At 36.3% G+C, this 20,122-nt stretch overlaps 1 protein-coding gene across 3 annotated transcripts in view; it reads left to right on the top strand.

The window, feature by feature from the left end:
• The window catches only part of COL11A1 (collagen type XI alpha 1 chain), a gene marked incomplete at both ends in the record, with an annotated part of 126,795 nt that overhangs the window by 43,128 nt on the left and 63,545 nt on the right, over window positions 1–20,122 (top strand). Inside the window, 16 exons of one of the 3 annotated variants that reach the window (XM_084210963.1) lie at window positions 1,301–1,417; window positions 1,688–1,834; window positions 2,026–2,121; window positions 4,262–4,507; window positions 7,061–7,123; window positions 7,677–7,718; window positions 8,074–8,136; window positions 9,702–9,776; window positions 11,087–11,170; window positions 11,333–11,389; window positions 13,777–13,830; window positions 15,250–15,303; window positions 15,417–15,470; window positions 16,044–16,097; window positions 19,012–19,065; window positions 19,183–19,227. In XM_084210963.1, coding sequence (XP_084067089.1) covers window positions 1,301–1,417; window positions 1,688–1,834; window positions 2,026–2,121; window positions 4,262–4,507; window positions 7,061–7,123; window positions 7,677–7,718; window positions 8,074–8,136; window positions 9,702–9,776; window positions 11,087–11,170; window positions 11,333–11,389; window positions 13,777–13,830; window positions 15,250–15,303; window positions 15,417–15,470; window positions 16,044–16,097; window positions 19,012–19,065; window positions 19,183–19,227 — 1,305 coding nt within the window. Of the gene's footprint in view, window positions 1–1,300; window positions 1,418–1,687; window positions 1,841–2,025; window positions 2,122–4,261; window positions 4,508–7,060; window positions 7,124–7,676; window positions 7,719–8,073; window positions 8,137–9,701; window positions 9,777–11,086; window positions 11,171–11,332; window positions 11,390–13,776; window positions 13,831–15,249; window positions 15,304–15,416; window positions 15,471–16,043; window positions 16,098–19,011; window positions 19,066–19,182; window positions 19,228–20,122 lie in introns of all 3 variants that reach the window. The other 2 variants (XM_084210964.1, XM_084210965.1) reach the window with 2 other exon arrangements.

Genomic DNA, 20,122 nt, shown 5'->3' with positions numbered 1-20,122 from the left:
ATAGAAACCCATGTAAAAGAATTTTAAAATGATTAAGGGCCTTTCAGCTTTATACTTGCTGAGGAAATCAACTTCTGTGCATTAAAATCATAGGTAAAAAATTGTATCAAAAATATTGCCAGAGGGAACGGTTAAACTAGTGTTTTGGTCACATGGTAGAATATAGTTTGGAATATGGAGATCTAAATGTCCATTTCTTTTTGACAATGATGACTTCTATGAATCCTCAGACTGATTTGGAAGTGTAATGACTAATTCTCTTTCTCATCAACATAACTAAACAAGCAGGTATTGTCTTCATTTTACAGACAATGATGCTGACTTGTAACTGGAGACAGTGATTTCAGAAGGGACAAGTTCACATGCGGCACATTTGAATATGTCTTCTTAAAGGAAAAGCCAACAATTGTCCCTCTGGCCACAGTTCTGCTTCTTTTGGTTTCCTGGGCACATAAAGAGTAACCATGAGTCTGCTTTAATTTGTCAGACCTACCAGTTCTCATAGCTTCAAACATGGTAGGAGTGGGGAGATAATTTAAAGCTGCCCTTTCTTCTCAGTTCTGATGAGTTGTCCTTGGTGCAGATAGTATGGAGACCAGGATCTTGGCACAGCCAAGAGTATAGCTCAGGAGTTCCTGGCTTCCTAGATCATGCTCACAACACTACACAAGCCAATTCTAAAGCTACTTTCTCTTGAAAAGTTTGTGTGCCAAATCTTCATTTGATAAAAATTATAGAAACAGAGCTATGGAGCAATTTACAGAAGCTGAATCTGAAAAGAAATTACAGCAGTGAGGCTTTGCTCAGGAAATTTGTACTATGGAGCTGTCCTGGTTTTCAAACTCAATATCAAACAAGAGGAAGATGACCATGTGTTTTTGGGAGCTGTGGCCTCCTCTGTATCTGAAATTATTTATTCATGTCAGATATTGGCATCTCTGCTCTTCTGGTCACCTGAAAAGAATACAAATGAAAGAGCTATTATTTGATATTTAAAGATTAAATAAATGTATGGTTCACAAAGATCTGTTTGACTGGGTGCTCCCAGTAGTCAAAATTATACTTGATTCTTCTTCACAGTCCAATTAATGTGAATTTTTTTCCTGGCATTACTATTTACTTTTTTACTACTTCTGTACTGTGCTTTGAAAGAAATGAGAAGTTATATTGAATTGTTAATAGTGCCTTAATTTTGTTAAACTTTCTTCCTAAGTAAAGGTGAAGATACTTTCCAGTATTGCTAATCTAGTTTGCTACCTCTAACATGGGAATGCCTGATATTTTTCCATTTGCAATGTAGTACACACCAGAAGATTTTATCGAATATGACTATGAGTATGGGGATGCAGATTATAAAGAAACTGATTCTGTAACAGAGGGACTCCCACTGTTCGAAGAGACAGTAGCACAAACAGAGGTAACAGAATCTGATCTGTTTGTTGTGTGGTGTCCAGCTGTCCCCTACCACATGGTTTGTCAATTTGTGTCTTTGTATATGAGCTTAATGCTGTCCTCTCACTCATTTCTTTACTTCGTAGCTGTAACCTTTGCTTTCAGTTAGAGATGGAAGGTCTCACGGCTGACAGCATTCATCTTGCATTTGGTTACCCTTCTTTCATTCACACTTTCTCAGTTTCCTTTTCATTTTATTTATGTTTTCCCATTCCATCTTTCATAACGTTTGCAGAAAAAGAAAGCCATGGTCAAAAAGAAGAAGAGGACAGTGGCCGCTAGCTCAAAGGACAAACCTCAAAAGGCCACAACAAAAAAATCTGAAAAATATGCATCCAAGAAGAAGAAAAGTTATCAAGCAGCAGCAAAAGGCAAACTAGGGGTAAAGGTAGCCAAGAAATAATCAAGATCTTTCCCAGACTAAGACTGGAAGATCTTTGATGATAAGAAAAAAATTTACCTAACCCCACTAGATGAATACATCTGGCTAATACCATAACCTGAATAACAGAAATACCTCTTGAATTTTCATACAAGCTTTTTTCTAATAATGTATTTGTTTTTCCATACTAGGCCAACCTAATTGATGGATTTCAAGATTATAGTGTAGCTGAAAATGACTATGGGCCGCAGACAGAAGCTCCTTCCAGAGCTACTGAAGCAAATGAGGTAATAAGGACTCTCAAGAAAATACTTGTCCCACCAGGTGTCATTCATTAAACTAGTAAAAATGCCTTTTAAAAGGATGGATTTATATGTAAATGATACAAACTCTACCAGCACTTAATGTGATTTTATATTTTCTCAGCCAAAATCAGAAACTACTATTTTCTTGGGCAGAACTCCCATTAATTCTGCAGAGATCTGCCAAATCTTCAGCCTGCAGAGTTCATGATTCTGGAAATAATTCAGTGATATATGGTGTGGGAATGTGGTGTTTCTGCTTTCAGTGTGGATGTAAATGGAGCTATGTCTGGCACAAACTAGGTTAGCTACTAGATATAGTCTTCCTCATCTAATAGGAAGGAAAGTCTCTAATTTTTCCTGTAATTTTTAAAGTGCAGCATAAAAGAGCCTAACACAAGACAAAGAATAGCTGCCACCATAGGAAGTTGAGTCAGAAGCCATTGTTTCCTTTTTATAGTTCTTCAGCTAACAAGACCAAATTATTTGATTTTCACTTGCTCTATTCAAAAGATTTATTGTAATTTGAACTGTCAAAAAAGATAAAATTATTATTTTGATTTATGTTAGAAAGCACACTCCTAGAAAGCCACAATAACAGGTCTGAACATTTTTTTGTTAAAATTACTGCACATAAACCAGTGTTGATTAATATGTTTGCATATTAATTAACGCTAGTGTTAGAAAAATGATGGCAGATTTTAAGAAATATTGTTCTCATTTTTCTTTTCCTTTTCCTTTCAAAATTAAGATTGTTGCTTAAAAGATGTACAAAACTCCCCCTCACCTCTTTCCCCTGAATATTTGAAAAGAGTCTCCATTTGTTCTATGCTTTTCCTCTTAAGTATCTTGGAAGGTGAAGGTGAATTATGGTATGTTTTAATCATTTTGCTGTTAAGCGTTCTTGTGTTCAGTCTCATGTTTGCTCCTCACAAATTAATCTACAAATGTATCTAAATCATTCCATTTCCTGGGCAATTCTGAGCCAACTGTACAATTGTAGAGCTGTAATGAGGTAGATTCAAAGTGCTAAATGCTCTCCTTGGTGAGAGCATTTCATCAAAAAGGTAAAATTTCACTTAGAATTGGTTCTGATCTGTGTTTATTCCAGCTATGAGGTAGAAGTCATACTCCTGTAACTAATCGAATTAGGCAAGTGTTAAATAGAATCTGGCCTTCTATTTTAATTGCAATAAATTTCAATGTTATTATTAGATCTTTTCATTACATTGGATGTGGATTAGCTTCTGAATATTTTCAAGATCATACTACTTCATATTGTCTGATCACTTTATATTAGCAATATCTGAACTTCAATTTCTTTCAAAATTATCCTGAATGCAAAATTATTGAAAGACCTCTGTAACAGAATAATGCAATCCTCCTTTACTTCACAAATGGTTTTGTACATCTCAAATATAGCATTCTTTTCAACTGCTTTAGTGCTTTTAAGTTGTTTGCTTGGTTTGACAGCTTACATACTTTAAGATGAAAGCTTAGATTCCAGAAATCTTAAAATTAATCTGAATTGTACAGGTAGAACTTAGACAAAAAAATATGTAAATTACCATGACACACAAAAAGTCATGTCTTCTACTGATAAATAAACTTTAAAATCATTAACAAGAGAAATGAAGTTTAGCTCAGCATTGGTATTTATAGACAGAAAATAATGTAAAAGGCTGGGCTTAACTAAAGGGATGCTTGCACCTCCTCCACATTGCTATTACAAAAAGATTCACTGCTCATTGCATATGGTCATTCATGAATGCGTGTAAGAGTGAAACCAAGCAGCGAAATTCAGCTATATTTGGCACTAAAGTAACAGTATGCAAGCAGTACACATAATACTGGATATATTGAATTCAGTGGTTTTGGAAATAAAAAACCAAAGCGTATGAAAACATTACTTCTTTGTACTACTCATACAAAGATCTTTTAATTACTCTGAAAGGCTGAGCTTCCATTCCTTCAGACTCTAATTAAAAGACAATATGCTGTAGTTCTACTGTTCTTTCTTCTTTTGACAAGTCATCATGGTGGATCAGCGTATGCTTACATTGCTTTACTAACAATAACCCACATATTCCTCCTATTCCCAATTCTTTGCTACTGATATGAATAGCAAAATCCTGTTGAAGAAGTATTTGCTGAAGAATACATAACTGGAGAGGATTATGATAAAAAAACTGAGGCAACTGAATATGGAAGCAGAGGAGTAGACCTCAGTGAATCTGATCTGCTGGTAGATGGAGATTTAGGAGAATATGATTTTTATGAATATAAAGAATATGAAGAGAAACCAACTGATTCCACTAATGAGGAGTTTGGTCCAGGTGTTCCTGCAGAGACCGATATCACAGAAACAAGCGTAAGTTGACTGGAGGCATAATGCAGATTAATTAAATTTAGCAATTCTTTTATAATTACACAGTCCCAGAACTGCACAGACCCTGATCCAGATCTCCTTGTACAAATTAGATATATCCTAATTTCCAATAGCTTTTGGATCAAGGCCATCCTCAGTAATCTTGAATGTTTTATTTTTTATCATGTAAGATTTTTGTCTCATTTGCTGAAGGGAGCAAGGGAGGGTGGAAGACGGGAGGAAAATGAAAGAGGAGATGGAATTTTAAAAATAAATTATTAAAGGAACAGTTTTAAAAACCTTTCTAAACTAGAGCTAAAGCTGGAAAGAATGTAAATTCTAAAGCAGGTACAAGTTCTGTAATTAATATTTTTATATGATTACCTTAAGAAATTGAAATGCATAAGTGTCTAGAATCCTTTGGCTTTTGCAGCTTTCCAAGAAGAAAATTCATGAGTGGGAAGGTTAAGGCCTGAACCCTTTCATGAAAATAATCTTAGTCAATGGTTACAGGAACTGATTAAACAGCTCAGTATATATAATGATTGATAGTATGACATGGTGGATGCTGTGAATCATGCTCTTCATTCTGAGTTTTATAGCTCTCTTTCCCTCTGACTTAATCATAGGCTAAACAGCAAGGCTTTAACTTTCCTTTAGTTGTGCCAAAATCCTTGTTTATCAGTTTATCAGCTGTGGATGCTGAAAAAAAAAAAAAAAAAAGGAAAAAAAATACCCATTTGTATTTTCTAATTAGGAAGACCCTGAATATAGTAGAACAAGAGAATTTTGTTTTCACTATTTGCTCAGTCTTATCTTAATTTTCTCCTCACAAAGTCAAAACTTCAGTTTACAAAGGATCCAAAAAATAACAGCAAATGCTGTGAGGTTGCTTTTCTCTGCCAGCCTTGAAACCCATCCTTCTGTATTTCATTTACCACTCCTTTCTATACCCTGTTGGGGTCATTGTATTTTTTAATGATCCTTATCTGTGCAATGTGATACAAGTGTACTCTTTTCCTTCTAGCCCAGATGGGGACACTGTGACAGAATGACACAGAAAAGGTCAGATTATCTGTGAAGCCAAGAGCCCATAAGGCACCATTTGTGCCTGCATTAAGCAAATGACTGTGTAGACTCTATCCCTGGTGTAAATTTCAACTTAAAATGCCTTGATACAAAGCTGAAGGAGTCAGGAATCTTGAATTAGAACGGAGGCTCCGGTCTGTGCAAGCTTTATTCCCGTTGTCATCTGCTGAACCAGACATATGTCATTTTTCTTTGGCATATGGATGTATTTAGAATAACTGAAGTTCTACCTCTGATAAAAAAAGGCAAGATGGAAAGTACTCAGTACATGGGAACTTTCAAAAAGGGGAAATATTTCCAAGGATGGAGACCCTGACGTCATTTTTTTTACAAGTAATTTATGTTAATTTAATAAAGCATGATTGCCTATACATCTTGCTACTTGAGTTTTATGAACTACCAATGGGTTTATGAACATCATTACTAGTAAGATCTGTACCTTTATAAGTCAGGGCAAAATGCACAGTCTGTGAATCTCTGCTTTTCCATTCCAAAAGATTTCATATTGAAATACTTTAACCTTATCCTTTTTATTTTTACTAATCCCCTGCTATTTTTTACAGTAAGTGTTGAATCGTTCTATTGAAATTTAGAAAAAGCACATTTTAAATTTTAAGCTGGTCAGAACTTAATTTCTAGTGGATATGTTAGCAATCAAGAGAGATACTTCTGAAGAAAAATACATTATCTCATGGTTAAAAAAAAATCAGTTCCTTTTTCTTTGTTCGAAACTTGAATCTGTTTCTTCCATTAGTATGTATTATTGACAAATTGGTTTAGTTACTTCTGTTACCTTAATCCTGAAGCCAAAACTTCCCACAGAGCTGGTCCTCAAAGAATTTGGCAGTTGCTGCTAATTCAGGTAGTGCTGAGGCATCATCAGTTATCCGTGAAATATTCTTTAGTGTCCACAGTACCCCTTATCTCCTTTCTCATTTATGCCATGAAATCACAGATCCTTCTCAGGTTGCTTTACATGTTGTGGATGTCTCATGAATGAAGTTAGGAGCTTGAAAGGTACAGTCCATGTTGGACCAAGGGATCTTTCTTTCCATCTTGCTTTAGGTTGCTTAACTCATAAAGCCATGAAGAATCATTGTCAATTACCAAGAATATTTCCAATCAAATAATAAAAGAAACCATGTTGTGACTTGCACACAGAAGCTTTAGATTCTGTTTTCAAAGTTCTAATGTAAAGCATGGGATAAACACTCATGGGATGCACATCTCATTCAAAAAGTACAAATTGACAATATCCAATAATGGAGAAAGCATACACACGGCTTTTGCATTTTCCATTTCTCATGCATTAAGTGTTTTTAATTTATGTAGTTTGTACCTGTAATCGATATAGTACAGACCAATTCCAGCTTTAGCTTTCAGTTACAGTTTACTGCAATTCTTAATTGTACCAGGTCCTTAGACCTTCTACTTACTTTTGGTTTTGGGGTTATTTTTACTGGCCAGGTGACAGGACATGGGGCTTATGGAGAAAAAGGCCAAAAGGGAGAACCAGCTGTGATTGAACCTGTAAGTACAGATGTCAGGGATTTTTTCAGTAGCATTGTATCAAAAATATTCATTGTTAATGCATCATTATGAAATATTGTTCATGATAGGATGACAGCATCCACATTATCCATGATCTCTGAAGCAGTCCCTGTAATGTGGATGATAAAAAATGATTACTGACAGTGGCCTGTTTCAGGTACTCCTTTGGTTACATGAAGGACTAACCACATCTTCCTTAAAAAAAAAGAGAATCTTGTACAGAGGAAAACAGATCATTGATCTGATCTTCAGGCCATCTAGTAACTACATCTTGGACAGATCTACCCAGAAAACTTTCAGCTTAGGCACAGGTAACACCATCAATCCAGGTTTCAGCAAGGGCAAGGAAGCCTTCCTCACTTTCAATGCTATGTAACGGTTCAGATTCTCATGCTAGAAACTGTAGAGAGAAGATTACTGGAAAAGTTTATCAAAACACTAAGAAATGTTAACTTTAGTAGTTCAGCTAAAAATATTTTTTTTGTTTTTCTACAAAATAATGAATGTAATATTGTGTTCCATCCACCCCTAGGGTATGCTCATTGAAGGACCACCGGGACCAAGAGGACCTGCTGTAAGTAGATTAATCACAAGTTCCTTTATTACACTGGATTTATCCACTGTGCTTTTCTATTCACAAGTTAACACAATATTGGTCTTATTATAGTTCCCAAATGTGTATTAGATTCAGGACTTTCAGAAGGGAATAGAAAAGGGTCATCTCTAGCATTTTCAGTGACAGCAAGCTACAAGCTGATGGCATGTGAAAAATCTAAGTTTTGAATGTTGACTATAAATCTTTGTAAGAAAAAACAATATGCTGCCTTATAAATTATTTTATCCAAATATGTGTTCATCCTAACTTAGATAAAAAAATAGTTCAAAAGCCTTCAAGCATTCAGCATAATTATGTCTTTCATTTTGTATAGGGTCTTACAGGTCCCCCAGGTTTACAAGGTCCTGTTGGTCCTCCAGGTGACCCTGGTGAAAGGGTAAGTCAACAAACAGATTATCCCATGCATTCATGGGATATCTTGAACTAATTGCTACCCAAGGTTCTGTTGCATTCTGATCTGAAAAAGATCCACATAGGTTAGAAACTTCAGTGGAACTGAGGCTGATTCATTCAGCTAAGCAAATCAAGTGAGAATCTGGACAAACATTTTCTTAATAGAAATACGTGCTGTAAATACAAGATGTTTAAGTCCTGGTTTGTTAGTATTCTTCTGGTTTGATGTGTTTAGAAAATATACTAAAGTAATAGATACAAACATTTCGTATGAATTTGAATGACTTTTTAAAAAATCAGTATGGCTTCAGATATAATATGTAAAAATATAGAGAAAAACAAGCTTTTCAGACTCAAAATACATGGGAATATTGAAAGTGATGGATAATATTTACATGATATTGGAAGAATTTATTGCCCACATTAAATAATATGAGGCTTGAGAAACCTATCCAGTCTAGTTAAAATTTAAGCTGTTATTCTAATCTTCATTTTCTTGTAAGCCTTTTCTTACTGCCACCACCAACACGATTTTATAACAGTCTAAACATATTAATTTGAGGAAAATATGGCACTAAAAGGCTTTGCTGTGTTTTATGAGAGATAGTTTACTGGTGAATCCAGCATGTTCATGCTGTATTTATAAATGAAACATGTTAAGAAGATGCTATCACTTCACTGTATAATGAGATAATATTAAAATCCCAACAATGCTTTACCTTGCTAGTAAGTCAGTATCCACCCTTTCATATTTCTGTCCTGTAGATTAATTAAATATTCCAGAATTTGAACTCGTAAAATGGGTATTTTAGCACCTAGTAAAGAAATAACTACCAACAGTATTTAGTTTTTTAACTGGCTGCTCACTGAATTCATCATGAGGAAATTCTTGACTAAGCACGTCATGTTCCTGTCACGGACCAGACACGACACAAATATATAATTGCAGCAATTAGGCTGGGAGGAGAATGGATTGAGAGCAGCCCTGCAGAGAAGGACTTGAGGGTGTTGGTGGACAAGAAGCTTGACATGACCCAGTAACACACACTTGCAGCCAACCGTATCCTGGCTGCATGAAAGAAGCGTGAGCAGCAAGTCTAGAGAGGTGGTTCTGCCCTCTGCTACTCTTGCGTGCCTCTTCTATGAAGACAGGCTGAGCTGTGGGGGAAGGCTGCGAGAGAGGTGCAGAGAGACTTGTACAAGGGCCCATAGTGATAGGACAAAGGGGAAGACTTTTAAATGGAAAGAGCAGGTTTCAATTAGATATTGGGAAGAGATTCCTTATGTTGACAGTGGTGAGGACCTGTAAAAGATTGCCTGGATGGCTGCACCATCCCTGGAAGTGTCCAAGGCAGGGTTGGATGGGGCTTTGAACTATCTGGTCTAGTGAAAGGTGTCCCTCCCCATGGCAGGGAGGTTGAAACTAGATCTTTAAGGTCTTTTCCAAGATATTCTATGAGTATAAATTTATGTAAGTGACTCAAAAGGTTTCTCTTACATTACTATCTTTTTTCTCACCTTTTTTCTCTCATGTCTTTTTTCTTTTAGGGTCCACCAGGTCGCCCTGGTCTTCCTGGTGCTGATGGTTTAGCAGGTCCCCCAGGTACCATGTTAATGTTGCCGGTAAGTTGTGGTTACAGGGTAGGCAGCCTACAAAACTGGAAGTGTCTTTCAAGAAATGTATAGGTATTTTATTTTTTCATCTAGTTTTTTTCTGTGGAATGAGAGAATGATAGAGAATTTATTTTATGGTTTAAGCGTTTGAAATTCATATATATGGTGCCTTTTTTTCCCTCACAAAAAACATATGCTTTAGCTCCTGCATGGCTGACAGATTGGAACCTACATGAGTGAATTACAGACACTGAAAACCACCTTATATTTTTAGCAGTAACTATATTTTGCTACTATAGTTCCGAAACAACGAGTCTGCTGTTGTACAGAGGGCCTGTACTCCCAACAGGCATGTGTGCTTTCAAGTCTCATTGACATGTAGATTTTTAGGTATTCCATGCTTCAAATCGGACTTCAGTGTCCTCTTTGAAGAGTCAGTGCATCCTTTGAATAGAAATATATGCACATAGCCAACTCTACTCCCACTGGAGTCAAAGCAAAACACCATCTGTTTTAGCAGGTGGAGGAACAAGCCCAAAGCTGTTAAAGTATCTTGCAGTGCTGGGGTACAAAAATCACTGTGTGCTTGGAATTAATTATTCCTAAATCCGTCTATGGGTGAAAAAGATCTGTGTCAACTCTGGGTGGAGGCAAACTGGACAAACTGTGGTGGGCAATGCAGGATTCATGGCCCTGATACCCAGTGTATGCCGTACCTTTCGAAAGCTGAGCGTCTTGCTGCAGCCCTAGCATTTCTGCAACATTGCAAAACTTCTGCCAGCAGTTTCATTAGCAATAACAGTGTAGGAGCAAAGGAATGAGCACTTAAATTTTTATTCTGTAATTTATTTTAAATTTTTCAGAAATTACACAAAACTGTTTTATTTTAGATACCAAACATTTTTCACATTTGCATCTGCCTTAAATTAAATTACATTTTTAATGTGAGTAGCTACCAATGTATAGAGAATTAATTAATTTTGGTACATATTTTTATTGATATTTTGCAGGCAAGTAAAAGTCTATTTTGGCCTCTTTTATAAATAAACAAGCAAACAAACAAATGGAAACCAAAATGCTATTAAATCAGGAAAATATTTGCTCATAAGGTATTAAATTTAGACTTCAGTTACTATCACCAATGACTTCATACTCATGTTGGATGCAGTGGCCTCCATGCAGCCATCTTCTGAATTTGGTAGAGTGAACTAAAGACTGTGACCTTGTGATTTTGAAGTAGTTTGCACCGTTGCAGCAAGTAACAAGTATGATTTAGATTTGATGAATTCTAAATCCTTTTCTTGTTTTGGTACTTGCAGTTCCGCTTTGGTGGAGATGGTGAGAAGGGCCCAACAATCTCAGCTCAGGAAGCTCAAGCACAAGCTATTCTTCAGCAAGCTAGGGTGAGCACAAGGAGCCAAAACCTAATTTGGTTTATATCCTGCAGAATGTGAAGTCAAAGATGGGTGGTATTTCCTAACACACTCTAAAACTCTGTTAGTAAAGAATATGTATGCTGGCTGGCAGCTTTTTCTTGACACCTGGTGTTCTGTTTGTCTTCTCAGATTGCTATGAGAGGTCCACCTGGTCCTATGGGACTCACTGGAAGACCAGGTCCTGTGGTAAGTAGACAAAAAAGGGGCACAGGTTTAACAACATGGTGATGTAGCCCATGGATCTCATTCTGGCCCTGCCTTCTCCTCTCTATTTGTACATGTTTTGTACTTATTTGAAATTAATTCTATATAATCAAAGCTGTAGCTTGTATTCTTATTCAAGGTCTGCAATGCAACCTAAATACTAAATGAGTTTTTATTGTAGGTTTTGTGTTGTTCAGACAGAGCACACTGCTGGACTTCCAAAACTAGTGAATAGTTTTACATAAATATGCCTCTTCATTCAATCATCTCTGTAATGCTATTAGGACGATTTGTTGCAGTAAATATGAAACTCTACAGAAAGAGATACTAAAGCAAGAGTTTGCAGAATCTCCTTTACTCAATATTTAAGCTAAATCTGAAAAGTTTGTAAGAGGCATTCCTATAAGCAATTAAGAGCCACAGGTTTCTAAAAGAATTACACTTTTTTATTTCAGTCCTGAATTTGACTCAGCTGCTAACACCAAGTGATCTGGAAATGGCCCTGTGGATTTTAAAACATCTTAGTATTTGTATGGATGTGTACGCTTATATTTTTAAGCAAATCTGTACAAGAATAATTCTTTTCTACAGTAATTCTTCCAAAATAAGTAGTAGCTACCAAGCAGAGAATCTGGCTCACAGACTCCTGGTTCATCACAATTAGGTATGCAATACTTAAAAAGAGTCAAGTATATTTGGTCTATATAACAAACTCATACACTATTTTCAGCAATGTGTTTAGCTCAAGAGACCTGCAGGATAACATTCAGTCGGTACAGACAAAACTCTGGAGCTGCTGTAAGCAAGGAGGGCTTTGCAAAGGCTGGTATGATACTGACAGTGGGTTGGATACCTTTAGCAGAGGTATAACCTGCCTTCATACTCATGCTTTTGTGTTTTAAAAGCCTTCATGAATTCCTGTATGCAAAGTTCATCAAATTAATCATATTAATAGTTGTTTTGCATCTAAACCACCAGGAGGCTCTAGAAATCCAACTCTTTGATCTAGAAACATTTTATCCTACAGCTTCGAAAGCAAGTTTCTGTGTCTGTAATTTGGTTTTCTACCCAGTTTCTTTTAAGAATGAAAAAGTTGGAATTTTTAGTCTTTATATGCATTTTATTTTGTTAAATCAATTAGTAGCCGATAAGATACATTAGTAACCTATTAGTTACTAAAAATCTTAAACATAGCAGTGTCAAAGCTCCAGTGTAGCAGTAGTTGAGTCTGGTATTCACACGCTGAGTTAGCATAGCATAAAAATGAATGTCTGCCTACAGATAGTAAATGTAATCAATTCTATTAAAAGCAGAGCTTAAATAAGAGAAACCCCAAGAGAGAATCACCACGTACCAAAACCAATCTTCTCTCCACTGCCAGTACCACTTTGGGATCTGATTTCCAGTTTGCTTAGGACTTGAATTAATAACTGCAAGGTCAGTGGGGATCTTTCCACTCTAGGATGTGAGACTCAGCACTAGGCCAAGCCATTAGATTACTTCTTTCTTCCAATGTTAACATAGAAGTTTTCAAAGGTCTCCAACATTTGTTTCATATTAAATACATACTTTGGGTCACAACCTGTTTCCATGATCAAAAATGCAACTATTCTTTTTGCACATAGTAACAAACTCCCATATCTTCTTTCCCTGAGACTGTATTCTATGTGTGCATGCCAGGATTTTTTGGTTTATTTTGTCTGTTTTTCTGAGATGCCTAACTTACTTTCACTAGTTTTGCCCCTGATTTCATGTACCGTTTGAATTAATACCTGGTCTAGGCCTGTTTATGATTAAAATTTACTCTTAAAATCTCTATCTTTATTTCCTAATAATAAAGAGATGCAGTTATATAGATTCTCCACTTCTTCAGGGCCAGGTGCACAAAGGAATTGATTAAAACATCACTGAAGTTCATTACAAGATTGGACAGAGTATTTTACATTGACTAGAGTGATTGGACAGAACTCTGAGACTTTTTTTCTGTACAACATAGAAATAAAAGTAGAAAGAGATGGCTTTGAGCTCTGTCTTACTCCTTACAATGGATGCACTGCTGATTGCCCTACTTATGTTCTTACTGTCCTCATACGTAGCTCTCGAGTACTAATATAGAACAAAGGGTTACATTTTCCATTCAAATCCATGGGAATTTTCTCTGGTAAGAGAAATAGTTCTGCCCAGTGTTTAGGCAATGATAAATCAAGGTAGATAAATCTGTAGATACAAATGGTGAATTCACACACTTCCTGATGAATAGAGGGTTATTTGTTATTTCTCCCCGTAATTCATCTATGGAAATAGAAAGTAACTTATTAATTTAAAGAGGCTTTTGTATACCTAAACAATATATGTTGTTTTTCATCAAGGGTGGACCTGGAGCCGCAGGTGCTAAGGGTGAAAGTGGTGAACCAGGACCCCAGGTACAATAATATTCCATTATGTTTGAGAGTGTTTTATCTTTAAGAAAATTTATTCATATCAATTAGAAGAAATAAATCAATGATTATGCTTCCTGCATGTAATTGAAGAAAAATATCCTTCATGATACTATCTCTATAATTTCAATAGCTTGATCAATATTAAAATTGTAGTTAAAATCAATAGCTTGATTGTTCATTCTGAAATATGAAAGTAACAATATTTGCATCACAAAGAGCAATTATCCCATGTAGAGTGTCATCAGTTGAAAAGCTGTTTTAATATTGTCACTTCAGGCTCTTTTCTTTGTTCAATAATGATATGTTAGTCTGTAACTGGATGACCTTGGTCTCTGAACTTATTGGATCTCATAAGGTGAGGGAGGCTGAATTTGGTTGGTAATTAAAAAGGATATTTTCTCTATAGATGTGACATAGCAAGAATAAATCTTTATGAATCACTGCATGTTTTGCTTCTCAACCTACTATTATATAAACTTCTCCATGATATCAAGGAACACTAAAGCACATGGAATTCTTTCAGTTTAAAACTAAAATCAATAAGGAGATTGTGAAAGAAATCATAAAATAAATATCCTGAACAACGATTTTGCCAGATCTCAAGTAGTATCATGAATTTAGTGCATTACTAAGTGCCTGTCTTAAAACTGCACATGGACACTTGGAGTAGAAACATAAAATAACAAAAAAAGATAATAAAAGCATTCTGAACAGTTGTACAGTCTTTCAGTTTGCTTAATTATATTTTTAATGGTTTTTTTCTTTTCCTACACAATATTTGTGAACGGCTTGTCCTTACCATTGCTTTTTTTCACCTGAAAATACATTTGGATAGCGGGGGAGAAAATTTCCACAGTTACACCCATACAGTCGTCAGTGAAAGTTGCATGTGTTTGGAAAGTGAAATGTTTTTTCAGTCTGAGGTAATTTGGTCCCTCTCTAGTTAAACCCACATTGTGTAAAGGTAAGGCAGTATGTGAGCTCTTTACTAGCACAACTCATGTTTGTGTAAACATCTGAAATAAGCACTCTATAGTTTTCACTAAATAATTATAATGTAATTATAATTAAAATAAAATAATTTTGGCATGAGAGGAAGAAGGTTTTTCAAACTACGGGACTGAGATCTTTAAAGCCATGAAAAACCGTAAGAAAATTACATGGTAACTTATGTCATGTATAGTGCCATCTCATGAAAATTGGTGTTAAAATTCATAATGCTAAAGCCAGTTTGGATGCCCATGTACTTTTAAAACTCATGGGAATCTGGGAACCAGAATCCATCTCCTAGGGAAAAAAAATGCAGCTTTGTGTAGGAAAAATCTTACCTTATTCTTGAGGTGAGGTTTTTTACTAGCTTTTTTGCCGACATTAATGGAATATTACCCTCTTTAAATCCAGGGTCCTCGTGGTGTCCAAGGTGCCCCTGGTCCAAGTGGAAAAGCTGGCAAAAGGGTAGGTAGCATATAGGTCAGTTCTGCTCTGGGTAAATAGTTTTTGTTTAAATGTATTTAAATATTAATTTATTCCATTGCATTTTCAAATGTTTGCCCCTTTGGGTTTTTCAGGGACGTCCTGGAGCTGATGGTGCCAGAGGAATGCCAGGAGAACCTGGTGCAAAGGTAAATAATAATGAGACCTGAGGCTTTAGTTCAGTCTTGGAATGGGCTAGACAGATTTTATGTAGATACCACAGTTTTATCCAGGCCAACCCAAAATTCTCCTCTCAAGTGAAAATACTGAAGTTTCAGTTAGCTGGGTCAGATGCAAGAGCTGAGAATGAATCATCCATTTAAAATATGGTAATTAATGGTAATTCCTAGTAGTCTGACTTTGGATTCTTGGGGCATGATTTCTCTCTCTCTGAGTTAGTTTCTAGTTACAGAGTATCAGTAATAATAAAGTCAGTTTTGCAATTGCAAAGTGCAGCTAGAATAAAGATTTTCCTTTCAGTGTGAAAATTCTTTTTATAAATAGCATAACTACAGCACAGTGAAAAAGCTGTGGCATCTTCTCTTGCTACAATTTGTAGGAGCAAATTTTGTGAGTTTGATCAATATGCTCAGCCCCATGTGTTTCATTCAGTAACAAAAATGTACATACAACCCTAGGGTAGAAACTAACTTTTAGGAGGAAGATACTATTTATTCAGACAATTTAACAATCATTTACTAAAGCTGTGATTTCTTTCCAAGGGTGACAGAGGATTTGATGGTCTTCCTGGCCTCCCTGGTGACAAAGGTAACCGGGTAAGAAGAAAAATATGTACATTTCTACACCACCAAACTGATAGAGTTCCAGAAATAATTCATTAAGAAAAGCACTAAGGACTGAGGAAAAAATTAAAACAGAATGTCAGTTTTCACTCTACAAATAGTAGCTGTACTATCATGCAATGTATTCTTCATGAAACTTTTGAGTAATATCAATCAATAGACAAAAATTATATAAATTTATAGTTTTAATATATTTACAGAATTTAGATCACATCTTCAGCTAGGTTTTGCTCTATTTTTTCTTAGTTCAGGAATTTGCCTGTTGAACTTCAAGTCATTACTCTAAAGAGTAATAGGGAAAGGAAATTAGCATGAAGTTTCTGTATCAGGGGCATGCCAAAATTTAAGTTGTTAGAAGCTTGCTCAAAAAAATGGATATGAATATTTCAATTACAAACTGAATTTTTTAGTGGGGCTTATTCCAACAACTGCATCTTAAGAAAGGTCACAGTCAAGTCAGATAAATTAGGAAGATTTTTAGTAATATTTAAAACAACTAAAGTACTTGTTGCTTTTGGAACAAGCCTATGGAACAAATCTATGGAATGAGACTTCATCTTTCCCTACAAAGTGCAGACATAATCACAGCCAGGGATTTCTGCTTCAGATTATACTCCTAATGTAGGTGCTAGCACCCTGCTGAGTGTCCCTCCTTTACTGTTGTCCTGGTAAGTGCAGCGCACCATGAAAGAAAGAGTGAATGGGAATGTCAGCAAAGCCATTTCCAAATGTGCTAAAGCTCAGTGACCAAGGAATTATTACCTCACCCTCACCCTTCAGTGGGTAAGCACAGTTGTACTTCCTAGAAAAGCTCAGCAGTGTTGGTTACCAGACTTTAATGTAGTTCTTTTTAATAGCATCTAAGGGTACCCTTTTGAGTTGTTTGCAATGGATAAGGAACTTCTGCTGTCATGAAGAATTTTTTTACTCCTCTTTCATCATCCCTTTTTTGGTAAAGAGTGTAAAGCAGTCAGTGCATCCCATAGTGGAAGCCTAGCATGCTCAGCAGGCCAACAGCCACCTGCATTTAGCATTTGCCACCTGCACTTGAAGGGCTGAACAGAAATTTGGCCTGTGACTCTGTATCTTTGGCTTGCAATAATAAACACAGCAAGACAAGTGAAATACTTATGTTGAAATTATATTTCAGCTGTAAAAGAATCAACATTGAAAAACCTAACTTTAGAGTAAAGTTTCAGGACTGATTTTAGAATTAGTCCTGAAACTTTCATGAATTGCAAACTGAATGTCTCTGTCAAGCACAAGTTTTCAGACAGGAGTTACTGAATGAGATTCTTGGACTTCTAGTGTAGAGCAGATTACATCACTTGAAGTCATATTTCTTTTACCTTCATTATGTCTGACTTTCAATTTTTCATATTTAGATTTACTAGATGTGCAACTCTTCTTCAGTATAAAAGCAAGACACTTTATGCTTTTAAAATAGACCAAGCGAAAAAGAAATTCAGGCTTTAAGAGAACACTTGAAGGAAGGAAAAAGAGCTGCAAAACTGAATGCTGATAATGATAGGAAGTTTTGGTTTTACTGAATGACAATACCAGGACACTGAACACACACTCCTAGTCTATATCTAAGTACCACATGACTGTGAGAAAGGTAGCCCTTAAGGGGATGAACTGTTTCAGTATTTGAAAATCTAAGTCAGTCTTCAATTGGAAGCCAGAAAAGACCATGCCTCTCATGTGTCATCTTTCCAAAGTGTCATCTAACATGTAGAAAAACACATTCTCTACCTGCAGATAGCATAGAGTAGTTGCAGAACCTGGCAAAATACATGAATTGCTGTATGAATTCATCTTGAAGGTGTTAGAGAGCTGTTCATAAAATTTCACTTTCTCTTCTTTCTGGGGGAGGACAGAAAGGCAGTAAAATAAAGTCCTAATATCCCTAGTATTGGGGGATGTGCTCTGGGTATATGAGGGTTACCTAAAATTCCCTAGGAAAGTTTGGAAGTGTAAAGAACAGAGCCACTGAACAGTGACTCCATATATCCCTACCAGAATCCCCAGCAGTGGTCTGGTTCCTTGGAGACACTGATAAAATTAAGGCAAACAGCATGAATACTTGGGTGTTGTCCAATGCCAGAAGGAAGTCACAGTCTCAAAGCCTGCTGCCCAGAAGGAGGTCAGTCAGTGGTGTTTGAGCTCTCTAGCACACTAGTTCTCTTTAGGAACTGGGAAAGAAAAATAAATCCTAAAAGCATGGTCCAGAATCTACTGAGGTTCTGCATATATAGACTTGAAAAGCCCCAGCCTCTGAGGGGAAGTGTGGAAGTCTGGCTGCCTTCCAAAGCCTCAGACAAACCAGTCCCAAGGCTCTCAGTAGCTGGTGCCAGGGTGTGTGGTTCTGAAAGGGGGTTAGTAAATCTCTGTATTTTCCTGGGCCCTGCAGCTGGTTTCTTAACTTCTGCCCCACGTACACGTCTGATTTTACTGCGCTAACACATTGTGTAGGGGAGAGGGAAGGTGGTGATGAGACAAAGGAAAATGTGAGAAACACTACCTTTTGTAGGTGTAGCTTGTGTATGTTCTGGGGCCAAAAATCACAGAATCAAAGAAACACAGAATATTCTGCATTGGAAGGGACCCACAAGCATCACCAAGTCCAACTCTTGTTACAGAGTGAAATTGTACAAACGCAAATTATTCATTGTTTCAAAAATGCTTGTCTGTTCTTATACTAAGGTAATGAAAGATTTTACTGAGTACTAAAACTTACAGATTTGTATCACTGATGTGTCAAGACATGTTTTGACACATCAAACTTCAGCTAACATATTTGTTTTCATTTCCCTTCTCATCCATTATTGTTTCCAGCAGCTGAAAGTTTGCAGCAGTTATTTTAATGACTTTCCTTATCCTACAGGGAGACCGTGGCCCACAGGGACCTCCTGGCTTACCTGGTGAAGATGGATCAAGAGTAAGTTGCTGTTCACACAAGAAAATCTAGAGTGAATGCTCATATAATGGGAATAAGGTCACGATAACTGTTTGGGTTTTTTTTATCTAAAACTTGTTTCCTTTTGCACAAAAACAGGGAGAAGATGGGGAAGTTGGACCAAGAGGTCTCCCAGGTGAAGCTGTAAGCAATTCTTTCTTATTCTTCTGCTTCTGTTACAAACAAAAGTCACATTCAGATATTTTTCCAATCTATTGAACTATTCTGAATTGCAGGTATAAAAATTATTTCATGTGTTTGCATATGGAGAATACGGTTTCTGGCTGAAAAGCAAACAAATTAAATGTTTTGTTTAGGTTTGAAACACCACTTACAGGATTAGAATAAAGTCAAGGATATATCTAGCTAAGTATATACAACTTCCAGAATCACAAATGCTATTTCTTATCCAATTGTGTAAAATCAGTAACTGCCGTCCTTGATACATCAGAATACAGCCTAGCCCCTTTTGCTTCTAAAGTATTACCTCATTTTCTACTTATAAGAAAGGAAGGCCTGGGTTCTTCTCTTATTTCACACTACTGTGCTTCATTGTGTATTTTACACTTGTTTCACATACCGAATTTCCACTCCTGTCAGTTGGAATTCTGCAGGTGCTGCCACTGCAGAAGAGAGTTCTGCATTGCAGGCAAGAAATCAAGCCTCAAAAGGGGAATTTTACCCTAAATGATCTACTGCTGCCTACTCACAAAGTACAAACATCTTGCTATAGTCAGTGTCAGTGATTTGTGACTATGTCATACATGAGGAGACTGGAGATTCAGTTCTGCCTACTTTAGCAGCAGAACATGAAGGATGGCACAATAATGAAAACTAATACTCATTGACATAGTATAGAATGAAAAGATTATGTTATAGACCAAAACCTTGTTCACCTTATTGATGAGAATAGCCTTTGGTCTTTTGTGAAAGTTTTTAGGGATAAGAGCAAAAAAATCTAACTTTTGTTTCCAGAATGTCATGTACTTATTATAATAAAATTCCTAGCAATTTTTAAGTACTTATTGGATCCTTACTT

The sequence above is a fragment of the Fringilla coelebs genome (genome assembly GCF_963513975.1).
Source record: "Fringilla coelebs genome assembly, chromosome: 9".
Classification (NCBI taxonomy): domain Eukaryota; kingdom Metazoa; phylum Chordata; class Aves; order Passeriformes; family Fringillidae; genus Fringilla; species Fringilla coelebs.
Note: the sequence above shows the minus strand (reverse complement) of the source record. Positions and strands in the feature narration are given on the sequence as shown.